At 63.5% G+C, this 22,878-nt stretch overlaps 1 protein-coding gene across 11 annotated transcripts in view; it reads right to left on the bottom strand.

The window, feature by feature from the left end:
• The window catches only part of Kif1a (kinesin family member 1A), a 75,972-nt gene that overhangs the window by 27,939 nt on the left and 25,155 nt on the right, over window positions 1–22,878 (bottom strand). For 4 of the 11 annotated variants that reach the window (XM_005411149.2, XM_013508118.1, XM_013508119.1 and 1 more), the window contains exons 7-27: window positions 22,369–22,480; window positions 21,173–21,250; window positions 20,574–20,639; window positions 19,866–19,883; window positions 16,864–16,939; window positions 15,432–15,510; window positions 14,680–14,822; window positions 14,210–14,236; window positions 13,063–13,274; window positions 12,474–12,553; window positions 12,086–12,161; window positions 11,367–11,446; window positions 11,044–11,150; window positions 10,075–10,158; window positions 8,185–8,365; window positions 8,021–8,093; window positions 7,782–7,878; window positions 7,000–7,148; window positions 6,495–6,673; window positions 5,118–5,255; window positions 4,172–4,441 (exon numbers count right to left, since the gene is read on the bottom strand). In XM_005411149.2, the coding sequence (XP_005411206.1) occupies window positions 4,172–4,441; window positions 5,118–5,255; window positions 6,495–6,673; window positions 7,000–7,148; window positions 7,782–7,878; window positions 8,021–8,093; window positions 8,185–8,365; window positions 10,075–10,158; window positions 11,044–11,150; window positions 11,367–11,446; window positions 12,086–12,161; window positions 12,474–12,553; window positions 13,063–13,274; window positions 14,210–14,236; window positions 14,680–14,822; window positions 15,432–15,510; window positions 16,864–16,939; window positions 19,866–19,883; window positions 20,574–20,639; window positions 21,173–21,250; window positions 22,369–22,480 (2,325 nt within the window). The remainder of the gene's footprint in view (window positions 1–4,171; window positions 4,442–5,117; window positions 5,256–6,494; window positions 6,674–6,999; window positions 7,149–7,781; window positions 7,879–8,020; window positions 8,094–8,184; window positions 8,366–10,074; window positions 10,159–11,043; window positions 11,151–11,366; window positions 11,447–12,085; window positions 12,162–12,473; window positions 12,554–13,062; window positions 13,275–14,209; window positions 14,237–14,679; window positions 14,823–15,431; window positions 15,511–16,863; window positions 16,940–19,865; window positions 19,884–20,573; window positions 20,640–21,172; window positions 21,251–22,368; window positions 22,481–22,878) is intronic. The other 7 variants (XM_013508122.1, XM_013508125.1, XM_013508124.1 and 4 more) reach the window with 5 other exon arrangements.

Below are 22,878 nucleotides of genomic sequence, written 5' to 3'. Positions count from 1 at the left end.
AGAGGGTCTCACCCAGGTGTGGGGACAGAGAGGGAGGCAGGGAGGACACAGCCTGCTGCCAGGTGGACACTGGGCAGGGGAACATGGGCAAAGGGGGAGGCGGGGCAGGACGAACACCGTGCCCGCTCAGCCCGGACAGCAGACACCCCTGCTGTGCCTGTTCCTGACCAGCACTCTGCTCCACAGGGATGGGCTCAGGGCGGCAGCACGCAGCGCCACACCCCACCCACTCCTCTTCCCACTCAGTGCCGGCACAGCCCGGCTGCTGGCCTCACGGTCCCCAGAAGGGTCTGAGGACACCAGCCAGAAGCCCACGTGCTCCGAGGCTCAAGCTCACCATGGGAGCACCACGCCCACAAGGCTGGGGAGCCAAGGGCCCCTGGGGGTCGGAGCCACCTGTCTGCCCAGTGACAACAGCCTTGCTGCCTCTCGAATCTCTTGGCCCCCTCTTTCCAGCCACCCGGTGTGCTGAACTCAAGGGTTTCCTGCTTTCTGCGTGCCCCGCCCCCTACCCCAGGGCCCCATCACAGCGCTCTTGGTGATCTTGTGAAGCTGGCCTCAGATGGGGCAGGGGTGTGGCTGCCTTCAAGGGGGCCCGGGAGCCCCTGGGCTGCCCTCCTGGAGCAAAGGAAGCCCACTGACCTCAGGACACCCCAGGGAAGTGCTGGCCCCACCCCCTATTCAGGAGCCTGCAGGGAGCTGGTAGTAGAGGGTACAGGGAGCCCCAGGAGGACCTTGGGGAGCACTGCCATTGGCTGAGTGAGCTCCGTGCTGGGAGGGGTGTGCAGCTGTCAGACCAGCAGCAGGGCTAGGCACTAGGCCACCCCCCTCCAGGGGGGCCTGCAGGGGCCAGCACAACCCAGGCACTAGGGCTATCCAGATGCACCCCTCAGGGTGCCACAGAGGTGACCCTTGGGCCCCCAGGATGGGAAGGGCTCCCACCTGGGACACCCACTGGTCCCACAACTGCCCAGAACCTAACCTTCTCCTTCGACCCCCACAAAGGGCTGGGCCCAGGGTCTAAAGCACTGCAGAAAGGTAAACTGAGTCAGGGCCTTGCCTGGCAGTGCTGCAGTGGGCAGCCCACCCTGGCTGCTGACAAACAGTGCTGGAAACCTACTACCACCCCAGGGCAGGTGCTCCTGAAAGCCCCTGGTGGGACAACAAGCAGCCCCAAGATGAGACCTGAGGAAGCAGCCCAGCAATCGTGTCAGGCTCCCTGGGGCCACACACCACGGGGAAGCAGGGACAGGACGCCTGGGAGGCCTCTTCCTGAGAGGTGCGGTGGCAAGTCTGCTCTGACACAGCACGCCATCTGGGCCCATTTCACAGGTGAGGAAACAGGCACAGGAGCAGGACCAGGCAGGGCTGGCCATAGCCTGCAGGTTCCTTCTGAGAGCTCTCAACCTGTTCCTCTTTGCTCCGTTAACACAGCCAGGTAACTAAGCAGATCATCTTGCCTCAGCCTTGCAGAACTTCCTCCCGGCTGAGGAGAAAGAATCCAGACACCACAGTGCCACAGCCAGCCTCAAGCCGCCACGTCAGACACAGGCTGAGCCCAGAGGCGGGACGCATGGGGTGGGGATTCTGGGGGCCCCTTGGCTGGAGGTTGGGGTTCTACAATGAAACAGTCCCTAGGGGCTTCAGCAAAGCCTCCCTGATTCTCTGAACCTCTTCACTCCGCTCCAGGCCGAGCAGCACATTCTCACGGCCTTCGTGGGTCTCAGGGCGCCCGGATGCAGGGCTGGCTCCACCTGCTGCCAGGTGCTGGAGAAGGTGCAGGAGCTCCCTGGCTCCGTTCCTTGCTGCAGCCCCGGTCTCCGCCCACTGAGTGGCAGCAGTGGTCTCTCAGCCAACAGGGCCCCCAGCAGCCCAGGCCCCCAGTCCAGGGCAGCACTGGCCTCGAGGAGGCTGCAGACCAAGCCGAGAAGAGCCCTTCTGCCTCCCATTCACAGCCCACCTGATTAACACACCTGTAGACAAGGCAACGGAGCCAGGGGGTGCAGGCTGCAGGCCCCCGTGGGGATGGCCCTCCAGGTACCACAGACAACCTGGCATCATACCAGCCACGGCAAGGGCCACAACACAGCCCGGCCACGCAACACCCACACACACACCCAGCTGCTCTCTGGACCCCAGAGACACCATCTGTAGCCATGCTGTCCAAGAGGCTGAGTGGTCCAGGCCCAGAGGCCTGACGGGGCTGAGGAAGCCCAAGAGGCAGGGCGGGCATGGCGTAACCTCCTGCTGGGCCCACACTTGTTCACCAGACCTGGACACTGCTCCGGGGCTGACTCCTCCTTGGGACACTCGCCCCAGGCACTCAGCTCTCATGCTGTCTGCAGAGCCCGTGCCCCCATCTAACCCAGGTGGGGCCCAGGCCCACTCCTCAGCCTGGGTGGCAGACACCCGGCCCGGCCTCCCTGTCAGCGGGCACCCCGAGGCCGAGGGCCCTTGAAGCAGACTGAAATGCCGGAGAGCACAGGAGGGCAGAGCGGACAGAGCGGCGAGCACGGCGGGCAGGAGGGAGGAGGCAGCGCTAACCACAGATTGGTGAGGAGCAAAGACGCATGCTGGGACCCAGGGAGCCTTTCCAGGGGGCAAGAGTGGGCACCCCAATTTCGCTGAAGCTTTGGAGAGAGCCAGCAGCTACCAGAAGGGTACGCGAAAACCAACGGAGGTCCTTCCCAGGCTGGGCCTGCACAGCTGCTGCGCGGGAGAAGCCAATTCTTGCCAAACCAAAAAGATCAGGGTGGTGCCCGATGGAGCCCCTCACAGGCCACCCCCGAGATGGGCGGGCCTCTTACGGGTGACTTTTGGTCAGTTTGGGAGTTTCGTGAAATCTCAAATCCACAAGAGGGAGAAAAACATTGGAAGGACCCAGCTCTTCCCAGGTGAGACTGCAGAGCCCACACCCCAGTTCCTGTGCTGTTCTCACCCGCCCGTGTGTCCTGACCCCTCGCCCACCTGACACCCGGAACCTCTCCCGGCCACGCAGGTAGGAGACCTGACCCTACAGCCGGGGCATGGTGATGAAGCTCTGGGAGCAGGCCTGGGTCTGTGCCTCCTGCCTGGGCCCTACAAAGCGGAAGTCCAGACCTGGGGCATCTCTGAGGGACGCTGCTCACTTCTGTCTGGCAGGCCGGCTCCTGACACCTAACCCCGCCTGACGCCAGCCAGGGAAGCTAATCACCGCAGGTCCTGGATGTGCTGCAGGAACTGCCACCTGCCACAGAACCCCGTGCTCTACAGGGCCACTCTCAGGATCCAGCTTCAGTGCTGGTGCCCCAGGTCAAGACTTCTGGAAGCTTCCATTGCCTGGCCCACGGGAGCCATCTTGAACTACACAGAGAGCTGCAAGAGTTAAAACTCACTCCTCTTCGCATACTGCTACCTTCCGTGGCCAGAGCTCTCCCTGCCTTGTCCTCCCTTCTGGGGTAATAAAGCCAGGAACAGTGGCTGTGGTGGCTGCATTTGCCGAATCTGCTGCAGGACAACACCCCCAGGTCTAGGCCTCCTGTAGCCTGTTTCACCCCCTGACCCTGGCCTTTCTCAGCTGCTTGGTGGACGTGCTAACCAGCTCTGCTCTGAGAGGGGCACAAGCTACGTGCCACTTGGGCCCCTGCCGTGTCTCTTGCCACAGTGACCAGGGAGGTTGGGACGGCCAGCCTCCCCTTCAGGGACAGGCAGCTCAGAGGCCCAAGCCTGCTCCTGTCCCCAGAGTAGAGGGGCACTGAGTACACACAAACACCTCAGCTGTGGACAGTGAAGACGAAGCTAGTCCCCAGGACAAGGGACGGACGGGGCACAAGCTCGGGGCCTCGCTCTCAGATGGCCCGGAGCCCTGCACAGGGACGCAGTGTCAGGTCTAAACCACAGCTGCTGCTCGGGTTCCCGTGGCCTCTGTTCCACAGCAACAGCCCCACCTGCCTAGAAACATTCCCCAGCTGTGTGGTCCCCCGGGTGTCTCCCTCTGCACCTGGACCAGCTCTGCCCTGCGGTGGGGACTCGGGGAGCCTCAGAGGCTCCCCAGCTTTGGCGAGAGGCCGGCCCTCAGCCTGCCTGGCCAGGAGGGCCCAGAGTCTCACCCTGATGCCCACGGTGCCCACAGCAGTGCTCCCGTGCAAAAGAGCTGGTTCCTTCCCAGCATGCGCTCCTCGACCTCACCAACCTTCCTACTACACTGAACAGGGGGGACCGGTCGTAAAACGGGTCCCGGCCGTTGCACAGCGCGCGCTCCGGAAAGACGTCGTCCTCCAGGTCCTCCTCCTCCTCCTCCTCCTCCTCCTCCTCCTCCTCCTCCCCCACGCTCTGCTCCTCGGCAGGCTCGGTGGCGTCGGAGTCGGGGCTCGAGAAGGTGGGGGAGGGGGTGAGAGCAGCCATGCGCTCGCTCATGCATGTGTTGAGAAGAGGGTAGCTGTTGCAGCCAGAGATGACTGAACTGAGGTTAGTACGACAAGACAGAGAGAAGTTAACACCAGCTACTCGCAGGGGGACGGGGCGGGCGGGGCGGGGCGGGATGGGGCTTCTTTCCAACCAAAACCAGACACACACTGTCAAGAATGCGGCTTTAAAAGACCAGAGAACCAAAAAAGTGCTCTGTCCCCAAGTTTGGCAAAAAATAAAAACACCCATGTGGTCAGCTGGAAGGTTCTAGAAGGTTCTAGAAATCACCAGTGTGACTGAGAACAGTGGCCCTGGCCAGGCATAGCCACGGCTGTGTGAGGGCCCCGAGAGCCTAGCCACGTTGAAGTCTGAGAACACCACAGTCATGTGGGCTTGGGGCTGGCACAGACCTCGGACCAGAGCCCAGGGAACTAGGTGGTGGTCTCTACAGCCTCTGAGGCTCGGTGACTGGCTGTCTCCACATTCCCACCCCGAGGCCATCAGAGACCTGGAACAGCCCCACACATTCACACACGTGGACATACGGCCCCACGAGGGGTGTGGGTGGCAGTGACAAGACCCCCCGAGGCCCCCGGAAGAGAAGGGGCCTGTGGGTGTGTGGTGAGGAGTGAGGGGAAGACCGGTGCCACCTGGGGCCGCCCCCAGCTCGGGGCCAGGGCGGTCAGACAGTCCACTGCCTCTCTCTCTGCCAGGGAAGGGGAGGCGCCCACCTGCCCACCAGTCGGAACCAGGGAAAGCGGTCGTAGAAAGGGTCCCCGCCGGTCACCACGTTGTCACAGTCCTCAACAACGCTGGCGGGCACCTCCGCGGCCCTGTCGTACATCTCCCGCATCAGGTCCAGGCGCTGCCTGTGGGCACAAGGGTGGCGGGGCTCAGGACAGCCCGACCTTGCGCACCTCCTCCTCTGGGCGGTGTCCATGCCGCCCGCTCTGTCCAGTCACCCAGGCGGGGGCTCTGCTGGACGGAAACCCCTCCAAGTCCCTCGGACCAGTCAAACAGAGACCCCCTCTCAGGCAGTCACGCGCTTTGCCACTGCAGCTGGGACAAGAAGGGAGGAAGGAGGCGGGACCCAGCTGAAGCCAGACACAGCGCTCACGTCACAGAGCCCTGAGCATGCAGCATGGATGGGTGTGGACGGTGAGAACACCCCTACAATCTTAGCCCCAGGGAAGGCCAGGCTGCTAAGGGTCCAATCCTCGCACCCCGAGGGCCGGAGTTTGGCAAGGCCTCACAAGCTGGACACAAGGTGGCTGTCTGTCCTTCGGGGAGCCAAACTGGGAGGAGTGTGTGTGCATGGATACGCACATCTGCCAAAGTGTGTGAGAACTGGCCGAGAAAGGGTCTGTGTGAGTATGTGTGTGAACAGTATTTTCGCCTTTCCAGTCTCTGCTGTTGACATCTCCAGGGCCTTGCTGACTGGGGAAGGGCCTGCCTAGCCCACTTGGTTCCCAGCCATGCACACCAGCAGGGTGCCCAAACCCCCAAGCCTAGCCAACATGCCCTCTGCCCTCAGCCAAGGGAGGATGACAGCTGGGCCAGCCCTGGCCCTGAGGAGAGCCTGGCTTTGGCCCCCGGGCTCCGGAGTCCTTCCTGGAGTCTGCCCCAGGGTCCTCACACACAGGGTGGGCAGTGGGAAGGGCTCTCACACCTCAGGAGCAGTGGGGCTCCCTACAGGTGCTCGTGAACCCCGTTCTCTTTTGGCCACCGCAGCACCCAGGGCACAGGAACAGGCCAGGATGGGGTGGGTGCCCCTTCCTGCGCCCTCTGCCGTGACAAAGGCCCGTGGCAGCTTGCTCTGGGGATGCCAGCCAGCCCCAGGCCTCACCCCCTGCCCTACGCCAACCCTCCCGGCAGTGCACTCTCAGCAGGCCCCTCTGTCCACACGAAAACACCACGAAGCGCTCCTGCGTCCACCACCATTGCACGCCTGCTGGTGGGAGTACAATTCTGCAACAATGGGCTCTGCCCACTTTTTTCTTCTCATTGACAGGAACCCCATTGGCAGAAACAGCGGCACCCACATGTCCACGGTGCCAGAAGCCCCACAGCCATCCTTGTCCATCCACCTCACTGCCCACCAGCCACACCTGAGCTTCTCCAGCGTCCAGTAGTGGGTGGCCCCATTCTTCTGGTCCTGGACCTCCACGGCCACGATGGTGCGGGGGAAGGGGCGTGTCTCTCGTTCTTTGGCGGCTTCTGGGGGCAGCAGATCCGGTGGCAGTGGGGAGTACAGGGTGTCCGTGAGGAGGACAAACTGGAACTGGACCTGTGATGGGTGGTGACCTCATCAGCCCTGTGGGTGCCAGGGCTGGGTCCTTGGAAAGGCTTTGTTCCCACCCCTTGGAGGCCTGGGCCATGTGCCCCTTCACAGCTCCCCAAGCCTTCTGACTGGCCAGCGAGGGGACCTGTACCCCGCCTGGTGCTGGGTCACCTCCCCTGAGCAGAAAGTGCCAGGCATCCACCCCCGCCAGTCCCAGGGCCTCCCAGGTCAGGTGGGGGCCCGGTGCCAAGCCCTGGCTGTAGGCAGCACACCTGTCACCGACAGGCTGAGGCCCTGTCTCTGGCAGGAAGCCACATGCCCCCAGACCTCACCTTTTTCTTCAGCTCCACACTGATGGCATTGGCCTCCTTGAGGAAGATGGCATTGCCCCACAGCAGGTCCCGCAGCGATGTGAACTGGTACCACTTCCATTTGCGGAAGGCCCACAGCGCCAGCTCACACTCCCGCTCTGTCCACTGGACTGTGGGGGCGGCCACCGGGTCACCGAGAGAAGCCACAACCCTGGCACCACACCCACCCTCACGGCCACGTTGGCCACCTTGCATCCACTGAGCAGGGCTCGAAGATAAGCATAGAGGCCGAGGCTGGCAGGAGGACGGCTGGCCAGGTGGCAGCACTGGCTCGGGGTTCCACCCAGCGTGAGGCTCTGGACACCCCTCCCTCGCCAGGCCTGAGTTTCTTGTGGGGCCTCAGAGTCACACCCACTGCTGTCAGTGCGGGGGAGCAAGCACCAGGACAGATCTGCTGAGCAGAAGGTCTGCTGCCCCCTGGGAAGGCCCCAGTGCAGCCGACTGCAGGCCACACCACGCCAGGCCAGCAGGGGGCGGGGCACGGGGGGACGACACTCCTCCCTTTCACAGAGCCTCTGCCTACCACCCCAGAGGGAGGCCGCAGAGCGCGGCACACTTGTCCTGGGTCTCACGGGTGCTCCCCGGCCAACACCCCACAGTCCCGGCCCCCCAGCAGGCCAGCATGTGTGCATGCGAGTGTGTGTGCACACGAGTGTGTGTGTGTGTGTGCATACACAGCAGCCTGCAGCAGCACAGCCCTCCAAATCCTCCCTGTAGTGCTCCCAAAGCCAAAAGCCCTTTACCTTCGTCCTCCGGCTCCTCCTCTTCCTCCTCGGCCACCTCCGGATAGTACCTGGACTCCATCTGCTTCTGCAGTGCCTCCAGCTTGCTCTCATAGTCCTGCAGAGAGGCCAGGCCTGGGTCACATATGCCGTGGAGATCCAGGTGGCCTCACCCGCCGGCCAGGTGCCAGGCAGGGGAGAGCTCGAGGTACGGCCGGGGTCCCAGCGGCCGGGGCCCAGGCTGACCAAGGTGTCCTCACCAGCCTCTGCTGCTCCAGCAGGTAGGTGGCCTCCTCACGTTCCCGGCGGTACTGGTCCTCTAGCTCCTGGAGCCTGTGGGCCACAGCGGGTGAGCACGGCCAGGCCGCGGGGGCTGGGGGATGGGGGAGCTGGGTACATGGTAGGCGGGTAGCCCAGGGCTCACCTCTGCTCCATCTCCTGTTTCATGTCGATGCCCTGCTTCTCCAGCAGCTCACGCTGTGCAAAGGCCCAGTCCACGGGCTCGGCAGGCGTCTCTGCACAGGGGGTGCGCTCGCGCTCCTGCCGGGCCTGCTCCGGGTGGTTGAACCGGAACACGTGGCTCTTACCCATGATAATGCGGTTTCCTGGGAAGGAGGCAAGGCCAGGTTTGGGGTCCTGAGGGTCCCAGGAAGCTCCAGGGTTGGGAGGAGGGAAGAGGGGTGCAGGGGTGCACGGGCTTCCTCCACCCCAGCTCCCTGCACTCCCACCTTGGGGCCAGCACATTCTCTCCTGAATCCACCCCCTCACCACCCCAACTCAGCAGCAGTGCCCACAGACCAACAAGGTCTGTCCCTGCACCCCACACTTCCACCACCCTCCCTCCCCCAGAGGTACACAGTGCAGGCATTGTGCACCCAGGGCTGAACCTGCCCTCCGACCAGCTCTGAGGGACTGCTTGGCCAGAGCCCACCCTGCCCCATTGCTCCCCTCCAGATCCAGTGGGGGTACTACATGGTGCCAGTCTCAAGTCTGGCCCTCCCACCCAGCTCCTGCCCTCCCCTTGGGCCCACCAGTGTGCATGACCCTGGAGACAGACAGACTCATAGGGTAGCGGCTGCTGTTCGCTCCCCCTACCCTGCCCAGCTTCCTGGGCAGCTTCATCCCCCACCCCACCCCACTCCACCCTCTGGCTTGCTCAGCCTCCACTCTGCCCCCCATCCCAGCCTGGGGTCAACACACGGCTGTCCGTGCCCCCGGTCTCCCTGTCCTTGGGCTCAGGCACCAGGAGGAAAATCCAAGCCCAGGTCGCTCAGCCCAGATTATGCCCAAGGGGCCCACAGAGCCGACAAGGTGACCCACAGATTCAGGGGGTTCCAAGGTCCTTCCTCAAAAATGTCCTGCAAAGGCAGGACAATCCTGATAGCACCTGCTAGAAGCCAAAGGCCTTCAGGGGTGGCCACAGGCTGGAAATCAGGTAGCTGTTTTCACCTCCCTGCCTCCCTGCCTCCCTGCCTCCCTGCCCCCAGGGCGGGGGAGGGTCCTGCCAGTTCCCAGCCAAGAACTCACACTTGGCCACAGCTGATACTGCAGGAAGTTCTACCTGCCAGCTCGGCCAGGCTACACCACCTCATGATTCCACCGGGTCTAGCTTTGCCATGGCTGCTGTCCAGGTGGCCCACACCTGCAGCAGCTCACAGCAGTGGGTAACGTTCAACCTGCAAGCTGAGCCCTCTCCAGCCCACAGACTCCAGCCTGCCACTTGCCAGGGCTTCAGTCCTGACCAGCAGTCCTCACATTCGTGTAAACCAGTTCCTTGACATAATCTTACCTGTGTGTTTACTGACCAATACTTGCCAGCCTATAATCCTGCATCTGTGCACCCGTGTCAATATTCACAGCCTGTGGTTCTCTGTGTGTGCATTTGTATAGCGACACCCCTAGCCCCACAGCTCTGTGTCTCTGGGTCTATTGATAACAGCTGCACCCCGCCTGTGCCCCACTGCTCCTGGTCCCCGTAGACCCCAGCACAGGGACTCCTGGTCACTCAGGACAGCCTCCTATGCATCCTCCATGACCTTCCTAAGCAGGGATTTCACACCGTGCACCTGGGGGTGTGCATCAGGCCCCGAGGTGCCAGGGGATGAAGCCACATGGACTGGTCTGCTAGGCCTCAGCTCGACCCAGCTTCTGCTCCCTGTGCTCCCCGGACCCCACCCTGCTGGGGCAGCCACCCTGAGCCACTGAAGCAGGCCATGCCCCAAGGGGCTTCACAGGCAGAAGAGGTAATGGGCCTAGGTACAGCAGTCTCACCTGATGCCCGTCTACCTTGCAGCCCCCGCACACCCTGCTGTACCTGAGCGCAGGATGCTGGGCTCGGTCACTTTTTTGCCGTTGACGTACGTATCTGCGCCCTCGCAGGGCTCCAGTGTCACCACAGCTATGGGAAGAGCAGAGGGGGACGGTGAGGGGTTGTAACTGCAGGGCTCAGCTTGCCTGGACCCAGGGTCCCTCCAGGGCTCCCCCACTCCTGCTGGCCGCACAGCCTGACCACTAGCAGGACCCTGTCTGGGCCTTGGAGGAGTCAGGGTGGGGGCCTCACCCAACGTAACATAGGAAGAAAATGACCCTGAGAGGTTGAGCAGAGAGGCTGTGCTAGGCTGGGCTGGGGCCCAGAGCCCCATCCAGGACTCCAGGTAGACACACGTGAGAAGAGTGGTGAAGGTGCCTACAGAAAGGAGCATTCTGGAGACACCCGTCCCAGTGCTGCTGAGGGCCACTACTCTGAGGTGGCCAAGGTGGACAGTAGGTCTGAGTCAGAGATCTGCAGGCCAGAGGCTGGCTGGACACCTGCCAGGCAATTCCTGCGCTCAGGGCCATGGGATGGTGACAGCACAGCAATGCCAAGGTCCACAGGGAGCAAGGCAGTGTCACCTTCTGGAGGGAGGTGGCAGGTGGAAAGATGGACAGATGGCCACTCCACAGCCAGCAGGAAGGTGTTGTCCCAGAATAGCTCTCTAACCAGGGCCCACTCACTCCTCAGGGCTTGCTGTCCTGCCCAGGGCGCCCCACCCGCTCCTGGACACACGCTTCCTATTCTCACCCCTACAGGCTTCACAGAGGTGCAGGAAACCCTGGACCCCTCCCCAAGCACTATCGTCCCCCGAGTGTCACACACGCGCATGCGCGCACGTGCACTCTCACACACACGCACGCACGCACGCATGCACGCACATTCTCACGTCCTGGCCAGAGCACATAGAGCTAGGCCTAGCGGCTGGCTGGGGGAGGGGGCAGGCCAGGGGTGTGGCTGTGGCTGGGCTACCTTCGCTGCCGCCCCGCATGTCACTCCGGAAGACACAGTGCTCCTCCTTGATGAAGTGCCCGCTCAGGACGATGTCCTGCCGCCTCTCTGCGTCCTCCCTGCCCACCCTGGGGGGAGGAGAGTGTCAGCAGCACCGCCCCCAGGGCCTGGCTGGGATCTCTTGGAAAACACTCAGGGGACCGTGGCCCAGAGGCAAGGCTTTGCTCCGGAAGCGCCTGGCGGGCAGGCTCAGTGACTCTCGGTGAGACAGTGGGTTGCAGGAAGAAGGCTCCTCCCCCACTCCCACCCCAGGGCCTGGCCTGGAGGACAAGCTTCCTGCCCACCTGGTGATCCCGTCCTTGATGTAGTAGAGAAGGCACTCAGACATCAGTGGGTCCTCATTCAGGTTGACGAGATGCGGCGTCTGGGGGGACAGGAGCGTCAGCTCCCTTGGGGAGGGCAGGAGCTGGCGCTGCCCACCCGCCTGACCGCTTCCCAGTCCCCAGGCCATCCACAGCCCTAGGCCCAGCTCCTCCTGAAAATGTCCTCCCCTGCCTGGCCGAGACGACAGGAGACAGGAAAGGAACAGCTCTCCCAGGAAGAGCCTTTGGACCTGCACCTCTGCACGCGCCCACCCAGGGAGTGGCCTCACCAGTCCGCGGGCCTGCTCCAGCCAGAAAGCCGGGAGCGAAGTCAGCCCCAACCCAGGCCCAGCCCACCTTGCCGATGGGGGGTCACAGCTCCAGGAGACCAGACCCACACAGTTCAGATCCGCAGCCTGGGCCTGGCCTGCCAGTCCTCCCCAGCCTCAGGGGACCTGTCCACGCCTCAGAGAGCTAAAAGACCCATCTGATGTCCCAAAACCAGCAGGCAGCCCACTGTAAGGACCAGTGGCTGAGTCTCCCTTACTTGGGGAAGGCTGGCTGCAAGGGAGGAAGGCCACCCCCTGCCTGGCCAGAGCCCTGCTCCATGCCCCTCCTCCCGGTAGCCCCTCTGATGGCCACCAGGGGCAGTGTCCCTGTCCCTGTGAAGGCAGCACCACAGACGCAGGCCCAGCTCCTACCTTTTTGGGAGAGAACACACCCAAGGTACCGCCATCCTCCCGCATGGCCACGCCCATCTCAGCCAGCAGGGCCTCCCTGGGGACAGAGTCGGAGTCAGCGGGGCTGCAGGACTGCCCTCAGCACTGCCCAACCACAGCCTGAGCACCAGTGAGTGCTGACTCGCAGCCTCCCGCCTGGTCAGCCAGCTGCGGCTCCCGGGGGACCACACCTCTGCACACAGTTGCCCCGGGAGCAACTATGCCCAGCCCCAGGGCCAGCGCCACACAGGAGGGCAGGGTGCTGGGTCAGAGGAGACAGGTCAGCCCCGGGGCAGGGACACAGTCACCCCCGGACTCGTCCTGCCTGGGCTGCGAACTCCCTGGCTATCCCCAGCCTCCCCGCACTCACCTCTCCATCCGGATGGCTTCCGTCCGCCGCAGCTTCTCCTCCCAGGTTTCATTGAGCTCGGCAATGATCTTCTCTGTCTCCTGGAGTGGAAGGGAGTAGAGTGAGGTCCCAGTGGGGTGAGGTGGGGACAGAGACCCAGGTGCCAGGAAAGGATGCAGACCGTTGGGCCCATCTGGGAGCCAAGACAAAGACCAAGGTGAAGCCCAGGGACGTGGGTCTCTCCTGCAGACGCCCGAGGACAGGCAAGGCAAGACAATCAGGAGAGGAGGAGAAGCAGGCACCCCAGACTGTGGGCTCGGAGCACAGCCGGCCCCTCCAGGTCGACCACGCGTCCCAGCATCGGCACTGCCTGCGTCCTTCCTGGCCGGGACGCACTGCTGTGGTTGAGCACAGGCCACTCTTCCCCTGGTGCCACAGGCCGGACACTTCTCCAGCTGCATCGCTCAGGCCTGTGCAGACGACTGCATCCCAGCAAGGACAAGGCTCGGCCTGACACCCCAGTGGGGCCCTCCCTCCTCCCTACAGTCACCCTGCCTCAGTGCCGGCCCCCCATCGCCCCCGCAGCACCCTTGGTCTGCCGGATCCTCACCTTCAGCCTTTCAATGGCCTCCTCACTGCCTGGGGCAAACAAGATGCGCTCGTGCAGGCTGGATACGGAGGCCGCACGGCTGGACAGGGCGGACAGCGAGGATGAGGGGCTCATGCCCACCAGGGCGTTGGTCACTGTGGAGAGAGGGTCAGGGGCTGGACTCAGGGCGGCCTCACCATGGTTACGGTTATTGTTCTCAAGGTCGGACATGTCTACGGCGGGTGAGGTGGACAGACAGGTGGGAGGGAGAGAAAAGAGACACAGTTGGGAAAGGGCCAGGTGTGGGGCTGAGAGAAGGCCAAAAACGCAAATCACGCTCAGCAGCAGCCCGCCAGGGCCAAGACAAGCGCATGCAAGGCCTTGCTGTCCCACACTCCCCGCAGTAGCACCCCATGGCCCACTGCACCCCGGGGGCTCCACTCTGCCCTGCCCCATCCTGGGCCACCCCAGCCCAAGAGCACCAGGCCCCGCAGCCCTCCCCATCCTCTCCGAGCTGAGGGGCGGGGCTGCACTAACCATGAGGCCCCACCAAGCAGACTGGCCCAGAGATCACATGGAGGAGGAGGGGAGCAGAAGACCCGCGAGGCACACCCTGTCCTCCACCACCCAGGGCTCAACCCCGCAGGGGCCTGGGAGTTGGGCAGTGGCACCAGGTGGCGTGCCCAGTCCCTCCCCACAGAAGCAGAAAGAGCAGCAGCCAGCATAGGGCAGCACCTGGCACCAGGGAGACCAAGGGGACTCAGCCCATGGAGCCAGCCCAGGGAAACACAGAGCCAGGCCCGACTTAGCAGCACTGCCAGAGCATCTAGACCAGCCCTGGGCATGGGGGCAGGTGGAAAGGCGGCCAGCAGAGGCAGCCTAAGCCAGCAGCCAGGGTGGGACCACCCTCAGCCACCAGCATTCTGACCTTTCTGGGCCTCCCAGTGCATAGGGTCAAAGGTCTGACCTAAGCCACTGCGGCCTCCCAAAAGGCCAAGCTGCACCCCATCATCCTTTGTCTCCCTTTCCACACGGACAGGGATGGATCCAGAGTGGGGTCACCCACACTGCAGCTCTGAGGAGGATGCAAAGGACCCGCCCGCCCACGCTGCCCTGTGCCCCTGCAGCCAGGCGGAAGCCGTGCAGAGCAGCGGTGGGGAATACACACATTTGGGTCCTCCGGGCACAGTGTTGGCTACGGGGAGGGTAGGCGTGGGGAGAGAGACAGAGAAACAGAAGAGCAGGCTTGGGTCCAGAGGGTCTGCACACCCAGCCCGTGGGCAGGCGGGCGGCCACAGGTAGGTGGTGGAGGTCTTCAGCATGGGGACGGGGCCCGTCAATCTCCCAGCACCCGACTGCCACAGGCCCCAGGAAGACACACTGGGCCTGCCTGGGCCACCTCCAAACCTGGGCCAGGCAGTTCCATCCAGGCCAAGCCAGAAGATCCAACTCCCGCCCAGAGGAAGCACACCCTCCCCCCACCAGAAACAGGGGCGGGGTAGGGTCAGGGACCTGGCGGCTTCCACTGCCCTCCCCCAGGCCTGGTCACAGCTGGTGGGCGGGGCCCCAGGAGAGAGGGTGTGACATCCCATGCCCCACGAGGCCCTGCCCAAGACACTGATGGGCACAGACACTCACTGTCGGTGATGTCACCAAGACCCTGGGCGTACAGCAGGTCCCGAAGCCGGGTCACCTCATCCTTCAGCTCTCGGATCAGCTTGTTGTTGGGGTCCTCATTAATGACGGCATTACAGCGGATCTGCTTGGCCCGGTCGGCATACCTGGGCAGCCGAGGGGCGTGTGGGCTGAGGGGCAGGTCTGTGCCCGGGCCCCAACATGCCCAGAGCCCTGCCTGGGACTCAGCCTGGGCAGGTGCTCAGCCCAGCCTGGCACCAAGAGAAGTTACTCCCACCGCGGGCCACTTCGGATGGCCTCTGAGGCCACTGATCTGGGGAGAATCTCGGGTGCCCCTCCCCCGGCCTGCCTCACTGGTGCACTTGAGGAGACCGAGGCCCAGGTGTCAGCAAACGCAGGATGTGCACCAGAGTTCGCGCTCACAGGAGCCAGAGCCCACCAAGCCCAGCACTAAGCCGCCTCTGCGTCCCCACCCAGGGTCTGTGGAGGCAGACTCATGACCCTTCACCCCCGAAAGCCCCTGGCTCCCATGGCCAGCAGCACAGCTCTTCCACCTGGTCCCGCGCGGCGCTGGGCTGCCTGCAGTCCCAGAGCACACCCAAGGAGTGGTGAGGACAGAGTGGCCTGTGAAGCCCAGGAGCCCCAGAACAGTCACCTCCAGACTCACAGTCTCGGTGAACCCCCAAGAGGCAGCCCCACCAGAGCTGTTAAGTCCCTTCCTGCAGAGTAGGAAGCAGGGACCCTGAAGGACGCACCTCAGTGTGCTGAGGGTCTCGTCATAATTGATATCTGCAGGACTCAGGGCTGCCACCATCGCTGTCCTTGAGTTACCACCTGTGGGAAGACCACCAGGATCCAGGAGAGGGTCCCAGCCTTGGGCCTGGGTCTTCCCACCTCCATCCCACCTGCTCTCCCAGACGGGGACTCTGAGCCCAGGGAGGAAACGAGTCACAGGCCCACCTGGTGTACAGACAACATCGGGGCTGCCCCCTGCTGCTCTGTCACCCCCATTTCTCCTCTCACACCTGAAGCCACCCTTTCCCTGCAGCAAAGCAGCAAACTGTGGAGGGTTTCATGGAATTTCCTCCAAGACAAGAGCTGCTCTACACATTCATCACTCTCATCTGAAACATCTTTTTCAGTTTTTAACATCAACTTCCCTGACTAGGTGCTGCACTGCAGGGACACCAACAGCTTCCTTCCTCGCTGGAGGCGGTGGCAGCCCCCACGAGGTCCCCACTGACCCCGCCAGGCCCTCAGGAGCCACCTACCTGCCCCAGGTTGGGACAGATGGTCTTGCATGCTCCACCTCCAGAACCCATGTCTTTGAGCCCATGTCCTGGGAGTAGCACCCTGGGAGTGTCTACAGGGCCTGAGGTATCAGTGTGAAGGCCCTGGCAGTGTCATGCATGTCTCAAGGTGGGTTCTGTGGGGGTCTCCCTGTCTCCACCCTGGGAGTGAACCAGGGCCTGGCCCTGTGGGGGAGGCCTGCTCCCCAGGCCACATCTCAGGGAAAAAAAGAGACAATGCTCCTGTGACACTACTGTCCTTTCTTGGTGGGTGCCAACCTGGCAGCCTGAATCCATGAGGCCCACGTGGGTGCTGGCCCGGCTGGTTGTAGGGTGTACAGCCATGCAGCTAGGAGGGCCAGAAACACCAGGGGCTCAGCCTGGGACTCAGCGGTGCATCAGTTTCTGTGCAGTAAACTTTGCAGGGAGGACCCTGAGGACATGGGGGAGGGGGCCCCAAGGTGGGCGTGAGGCGTGGTGCAGGCCTCACCTCCCTGTATGTTTCCCGTGCTCAGGACTCGGGCGAGGAGGAGGGGACTTTACACGGCACCTCAACAACCCAGCAGGCAAGCAGGGCTCTCCGGACCATGGAGGCCCAGGTCCTCACTGTGGGGTCCACGAGAACCAAAGAAGGGGGGCCATGTGGTCTGGTTGCTACCCGACCACTCCCAGGAAGGCTGAGCCCAGGGTGGTGTGGATGGCCCGAGCCATACTGGCCCCCAACTTGCTTTGTTTAGGTCGCTGCCCACCTCTGCCCAAGTCTTGCAGAAGGGCTGTGCTGTGAACAGCCTTGTGCAGAAGTGCGGGGCGCCCCTGCTGCTGGGTACCCAGGCAGGAAGATGGGCTCCACCCAGAATCCCACCAGCACCCCAGGAAAAGGGGGCTCTGGAGCCCTCACCCAGGTTTTCCCGGAGGAGCCAGGTCAGCACAGAGTCTCTGTAGGGGATGAAATCCGTCTTCTTCTTTTTCTTGTTCTGTCGAGACAGGGCAGGGGCAGGGCGAGACCTGCTGTTTCCTCAGAGTGACCCCAACCCTGAACTCCAGGGTGCCACCTACTGGCCACTCCATTCAGGGTTGGAATTAGGGACGAGCCAGTCCTGTGCACTTCCTCCCACATCTGAGAGCTGGACCAAACTCAGCGGGTGGGTGCCACTGCCCAGCGAAGCCCCCGGTGCTGTCAGAGGGGCCACGCTGGGCTTGTCACCCACCTTTAACCCACCAACCACCTCTCCACCAAAGGAAAAGGCCCCACCAGGGGTGCGGGGCCGCAGGCCCTCGTTCTGCCCGTACCCCCAGCTCCTCTCCCCCTCCACGAGGAATCTGCCTGCCCCCGCCCTGGACCCCCTCCCTAGCCGTCTGTCCCCACTGCTGCCTCGGCGTGAGCGCCTCCTCCTGCCCGCTCGCTCTGTGGCCCTGTCCCTGCTAAGGCAAGCAGCAGCCCCGGCCATGCCAGGAAACGGCAGCCCGGATATGCACGCGGGGCCGGCCCGACTCCATGCACGGCGGACGCCAGTCACTCTGGTTTGTGCATGCCTGTGCAGCAGAGCACTGCTGTGGCCAGCAGACCGGCCCCCGCCCGAGCCCAGGGGGAGGGCACACAGCGCCACCTCGAGGACGGCATGCTGTCCTGGGCACAGACACATCACCCTTGTTCTCTGGGGCGGTCCCAGGAGCCCTTCCTGCTCACAGGGAACCCCAACTCCAGGAAGCCCATGACACGTCAAAGGGGGAGGTCGGCGATGCCGCACGGGCTTCTCTGCGAGCAGGGCTACGGGCGCCCAGCCCCTGCATGGAGGGGGCTTTCTGTTTCCCCCTTGGAGGTTAGCAGGAGAAAAACTCCTTCTAGTTTGCTTTTTGATTATTTGGTTTCTGAGGTTGATTCTCTGTCGTGTTCTTGTTTCCATGGTGAGAGCCCTGCACACACACAGCCCCTTCAGCAAGGGTTCAGCACACGGCCTGGCTCCCCCACTGCCTCCTCGCCTCTCCTCCTGCCTGCTGCCCCCAGAAGCGTGACTGCCCCTCCCCAGCCTCGCCACCTCAAGCCACTGCAACTGACTCCCCCTTCCGTCTGCCGCAGGCCACCTCACTCCCTGTCGACACCCGGCACCTTCCAGATCAGACTGGCCTCTGTGAGCACTGCTCAACGCCACCCTCCGCTCCCTGTTAAACCGCCAGCAGCCAGGGAGCCAGGCGAGGCGCCCGGACCACCTGCGGCCTGTCCTGGCCCCTGCACGTCCCGGGCTTCCTGTACCCTCCTCAAGCAGCCTGCAAAGCCTCGGAGCCGGGAGGCAGCTGCTCCACCGCCCCTCACAGGGCGATCGCGTGGCCCCACGCAGGTCTCCCACATCACCGCCAGTCCCTGCGCAGCCCTCTCAGGCCCACCTCGGAGTCCCCATGCAGCTCAAGCTGCACACGGGCGCCCCGGCCACCGCCGGCTGCGCTCCTCGCTTCCCCACACCCTTCCTCGTGCTTCCCCAGACATCCCCACGTGGCTCCCCTCGCACTTCCTCACAAAACCCACACATTTCCTACGCAGCTCTTCACAATCTGTCACAGCCGCCAGCGCGTCCTCTCCTCAGCGCTCCACACGACCCCTCACGGTCCTCCACGTGACTTCGCGCAGCTCCACGCAGACACTCGCGCTGCGCATCTCACGGCCCACGCAGAGCTACGCCGCCGCCCACGCCCTTGCACAACCAGCTGCCACGTGGCTCCTCCTGCCCTGGCCCCGAATGCTCCCTGCGCCCCTGTGCTCTCCACACGGCCCCGCGCCGTCCTCTGCATTCCTCAGCGTCCGGCCGTCTTCATGCGGCCGCACCCCCCACGGCCCCACGGGGTCGCTCAGGTTGCTCAGCTGCCCGGGCGGCTCTCACCGTCCCTGCACAATGCCTGCACCATCCCAGCACCACACGTTGCTCACAGCTCAAGCCCACATTCAGCTCCCGATGCCACTGACGCGGCTCCACAAGCTCCTGCCGTCACGGCCTTCCTCACGACCGCAGCTCCTCACAAGTCACTGTCCCTCCAGGCTCTGAGGGAGCCCCCACGAAGCTCTTCACACACTTCCCTGCATCTGGCACTGCTCGCAGACGGCCCCCCAAGCGTCTGCTCCCGTCCCCCTGAGCTCCCAGCCTAGGTGTCACCGCTGCACACTTCCTCGTCCACCGCGGGGTTCCAGTCGTCAGCACAGCTCCTCTCACGCAGACAGACTCCCAGCTCTTCACACACGTCCCGTGCCCCGTCCCCCACACACCTCCTCACACATGCTCACACTGCTCCGGCACCACATTCCTCTCACCTCGTCCCTTCCCCGCCCTCTCCACACACTCCCCCACGCTTCCCCACGCTTCCTCACGCGTGTCCCCGGTCTATCACAGTGTCTCACAGCTCCCGAAGTCCCTCTCACACAACTCCCCCTTCCCCACCTCTTCACACACTACCCACACTGCTCTTCACACAGTTCCACACACCTTTTGCACACTTCCTCTACTTCTCAGCTCCTCCAGGGCTCCCCACAGGCACCAACCTCTCACACCTCTGCACGTCACATCGGCTCTTCCCATGACACGGGAGAGCTGCCTGCTGCTCCCCTGCCTGCTGCTCCTGTCCGCTCCTCGGGTCTCTGCTTGAGGCCGCCATCCACTGGGACTGTCTCACTTACGGTCACTTTCATAACCATTTTCCCTTCACAGAACCCATTCCGATCCTTAGCTGTGGATTTCTCCTTTCCTGTCTTCGTGTCTACCCTACCACACCCCCACACCTGCACCGAGAAAACAGGCACCGCGCTGTCCCCTGGGCCGCAGGTGTGAAGAGCAGGCTCAGCACCGGGGCGCGTGTGGGAGCCTCGGCCAAGGGGGCCCTCCAGGCCCTTCCCCAGGATTAAAGGAGGAAACTCACCTTATTGGGTCCAGAGTCCTGAAACAAAAGGACAGAAAGTGTCTGAGGACCTGGAGTGAGGCTGGGCCCAGGGAATGGTGAGGGGAAGAGGCTGGCTCCTAAGGACAGAGGAGTGGGCAGAGGCCCGGGCATGTGCCAGGCATCCACCATGCACTGCCCAGCCATGGGTGGTCACCCTGAACTAGTCCTGCAGGCAGTCAGATGGCAGTGTGAGCTTTCAGGCTGCTGTCAGCCAGCAATCCTCCGACACCCGGAAGTTTCCGAGTGTTACCCTCCCCTGTCCGCAGCCTGGCGTCTGGGCAATGGGTGATGCCGCCTGCCTCCAGGCCCACCTTGCCCAGCCCACCCTCCGAGGACTATGGCTGCCCCGCAGGATGGCCTGGATTGGGCCAATGAGGCCAGAGATGACCACCACTCTGCTCACCATGGCCCATGCTGACCCTCAAAAGGGCCTGTGAGGAAGACACACACCCCCATTTCACAGGTAGGAAAATTGAGGCTCCAGGGAGCACAAACACTGCCACTCCATCAGCAGCCCTCTGCCACTCCCCATCTCTGGCTCTCCTGTACACCCCAGCAACCGTGCCAGAGATGGTTCCTGGGATCAGGCATGCCAGGCCCAAGCCTCTTCCTCAGAGAACAACAGCAAAGAAACCACCTCCTCAGTTCATCCCACCGACCCGGCTTGAGAGGCCCAAGCCTGCTCACCATTTCCGCCAGGGCAGAGATGACCTTCCCCAGCGTGGTCAAGGACTTGTTGATGTTGGCGCCCTCCTGTGTGGAAAAGGTACCTGACGTCAGGAAGCATCAGAAGCCTCTGACTCCAGTTTGGTCCCCCGGGCCCAGCCGGTGTGGCCTGGGCTTGAGCGCCAGCCTGGACTGCTGACCTCTGGGGCCACCAGGGGTAGGGGATGTCAAAACAAGAAGTTGGTCAGAGCCCCCCAGCTGAGGATGCCATTTGCCCAGCGTGTCTCTTTGGCTCCATGGGTGTCCTAGCAACGCACGCACGTCCCCACCTAGTACAACCTCTAGTACCCTTTCCAGCCACAGAGCACAGCAGGGACCAAAGACAGGTACAGGACATGGAAACTGCCCCTTCCTGCTCCCATGGGGACGCTGGCCGGCTGCATTCTTCCTGGGTCACGTGAGGGCCAGGAGGGCCCTGCAGAAGACAATGTGCAGCCAGGCCTTGGTCCTTGTTCACCTCAGTGAACCTGCTCTTCCGTGTGGCCTTGAGCTCCTGCCCAGCCCACCTGGGCCTCCCCAGCAGCCTGCTGTTCACAAGGGGCCTGGAGGCCCAGCCCTACCTTGAGGCGCGTGCCCTTGGCTCCAGTGGAGTCGGCCCGCTCACTCCCGGCCAGGTCCACCAGGCTGATCTTGCTCACCTGGAAAGGCAGAGGCTCCCTCGGAGACGGCCCCTGGAAGCCTCCGTGGAGCCATAGCCAGGCCGCTGCCTGAGGCCCATCTCCCATCCCTGTTACCCTCTGTGCCGTGGTTCCAGCAAAGGGCCATGCACCCTTGCACCTAGCTGCTCCTCGTGCAACAGAGGTGCTCACACGCCGTGGCCTGTCTCTGTCATGCCTTCCACGGATGGCTTTCCAGGGGGCCTGGCCACCCCCAGCTGCCCCTCAGAGAGGCAGCCACGAGCACCCTGAGAGGCTCAGCCCCTCCAAGCCCCAGGATATCTAACAGGTCATGGACACAGAAGGACCCTAGAGGCCCCGACTTATCTGGCTCCAGCTGGATACTTCCCACTGGTCCTCAGGCCCTCACTAACCTTCCTGGGCCTCCCACCCTTGTTCACTGGGTCAGAGGAGGATGGCACCAGGCTGAGGTGCCACCAACACCAGGGCCTGACGTAGACCTCATCTAGCCCCGAGAGGAGCTCCCAACCTGGAAGGCGGCTGAGAGGACAGCATGACCCCCATCACCCCTGGCCCACGGGACAGAGAGGCACAGCCATACACAAATGGCTCAGTGCCCCGAGCTCCCCCTTTGGGAGCCCACAGCCTGGCCTGTGGGCAGAAAAGCCCTGCCCTATCCACGGAGCATGTCAAGGCATGTGGGCAGATTCAGAAGGGTGGTGCCCTCCAGCACAGGGCATCTTTGTACCTGGAGACACCAGCGTCCACCAGAGGTCCTATGCCCAGTGCGAGGCCCCAGTGAGGGCGGAGACTGCTGCCCTGCCAGCCTGCACCAGGGGCCCAGGGACGTCTCCTGAGGGCACTCACACGACCTGCCACACGCCTGTGCTGCACCTTGTCCCAGGCCTGCGGCATGCAGGGTGCTCAAAACACAGCCTGTAACCTCCACCTCCACCGGCAGGAGGCAGAGGGGCCGGAGCCCAGGTCTGGTCACCACAGGTCTGGTCACCCCCACAGCCTGGTGCAGGGCTGGGATGGCGGCACCACCCCCCAGGAGCGGGCGTCTGTTTCGCCGTCCTTTCCCAGTCACACTCCCGCCCAGCCTGGCCACCCTCAGGGCCGCTGCAGCGCCAGCTTACCTTCTCCGTGGTGATGTCGGTCTCCGCGTCGTGGCGCTTCTGGGTGAAGATGATGTTGAAGACGGCGTGGGAGCGACTGCTGGTCTCATTCATGTTTGTGGCCGCCACGGTCCTGGACGGGAAGCCACCCGAGGTCAGTGCTTGTCCCGCGGTCAGCACCAGGGTCGCTGGTGACGCCAACTCATGAACCAGGTCACCAGGCCTCAGAGCTCTGGCCCACGGGGCTGCTCTGCCTGGCCTAGGGATGGCTGTGCCTTCTCCACCAGCGCGGCCCCTGCCCGCCCACCACTGAGGTCCTCAGCCTGCAGGTGACTTGGGTCAGTAGCGTGGTCGTGTGAGGGGCAGAGCCCAAAGGCTGCCTGAGGAGCCTGGGCTGGTCCCAACGCTGCCTAACCTGCCAGGGTCTTCAGAGCAATTTCCCCAAGACTCAGTCCACTGTGTGTGCGACCCAGTGCCTGCCCGGGCACAGAGGGTAGCAGAGACTTGCAGGAGCTTCCAGAGGCCATGCCA

This window comes from Chinchilla lanigera, unplaced genomic scaffold (assembly GCF_000276665.1).
Source record: "Chinchilla lanigera isolate Chin_1 unplaced genomic scaffold, ChiLan1.0 scaffold00141, whole genome shotgun sequence".
Taxonomy (NCBI): domain Eukaryota; kingdom Metazoa; phylum Chordata; class Mammalia; order Rodentia; family Chinchillidae; genus Chinchilla; species Chinchilla lanigera.
The sequence above is the reverse complement of the archived record's forward strand: the minus strand, read 5'-3'. Positions and strand labels throughout refer to the sequence as shown.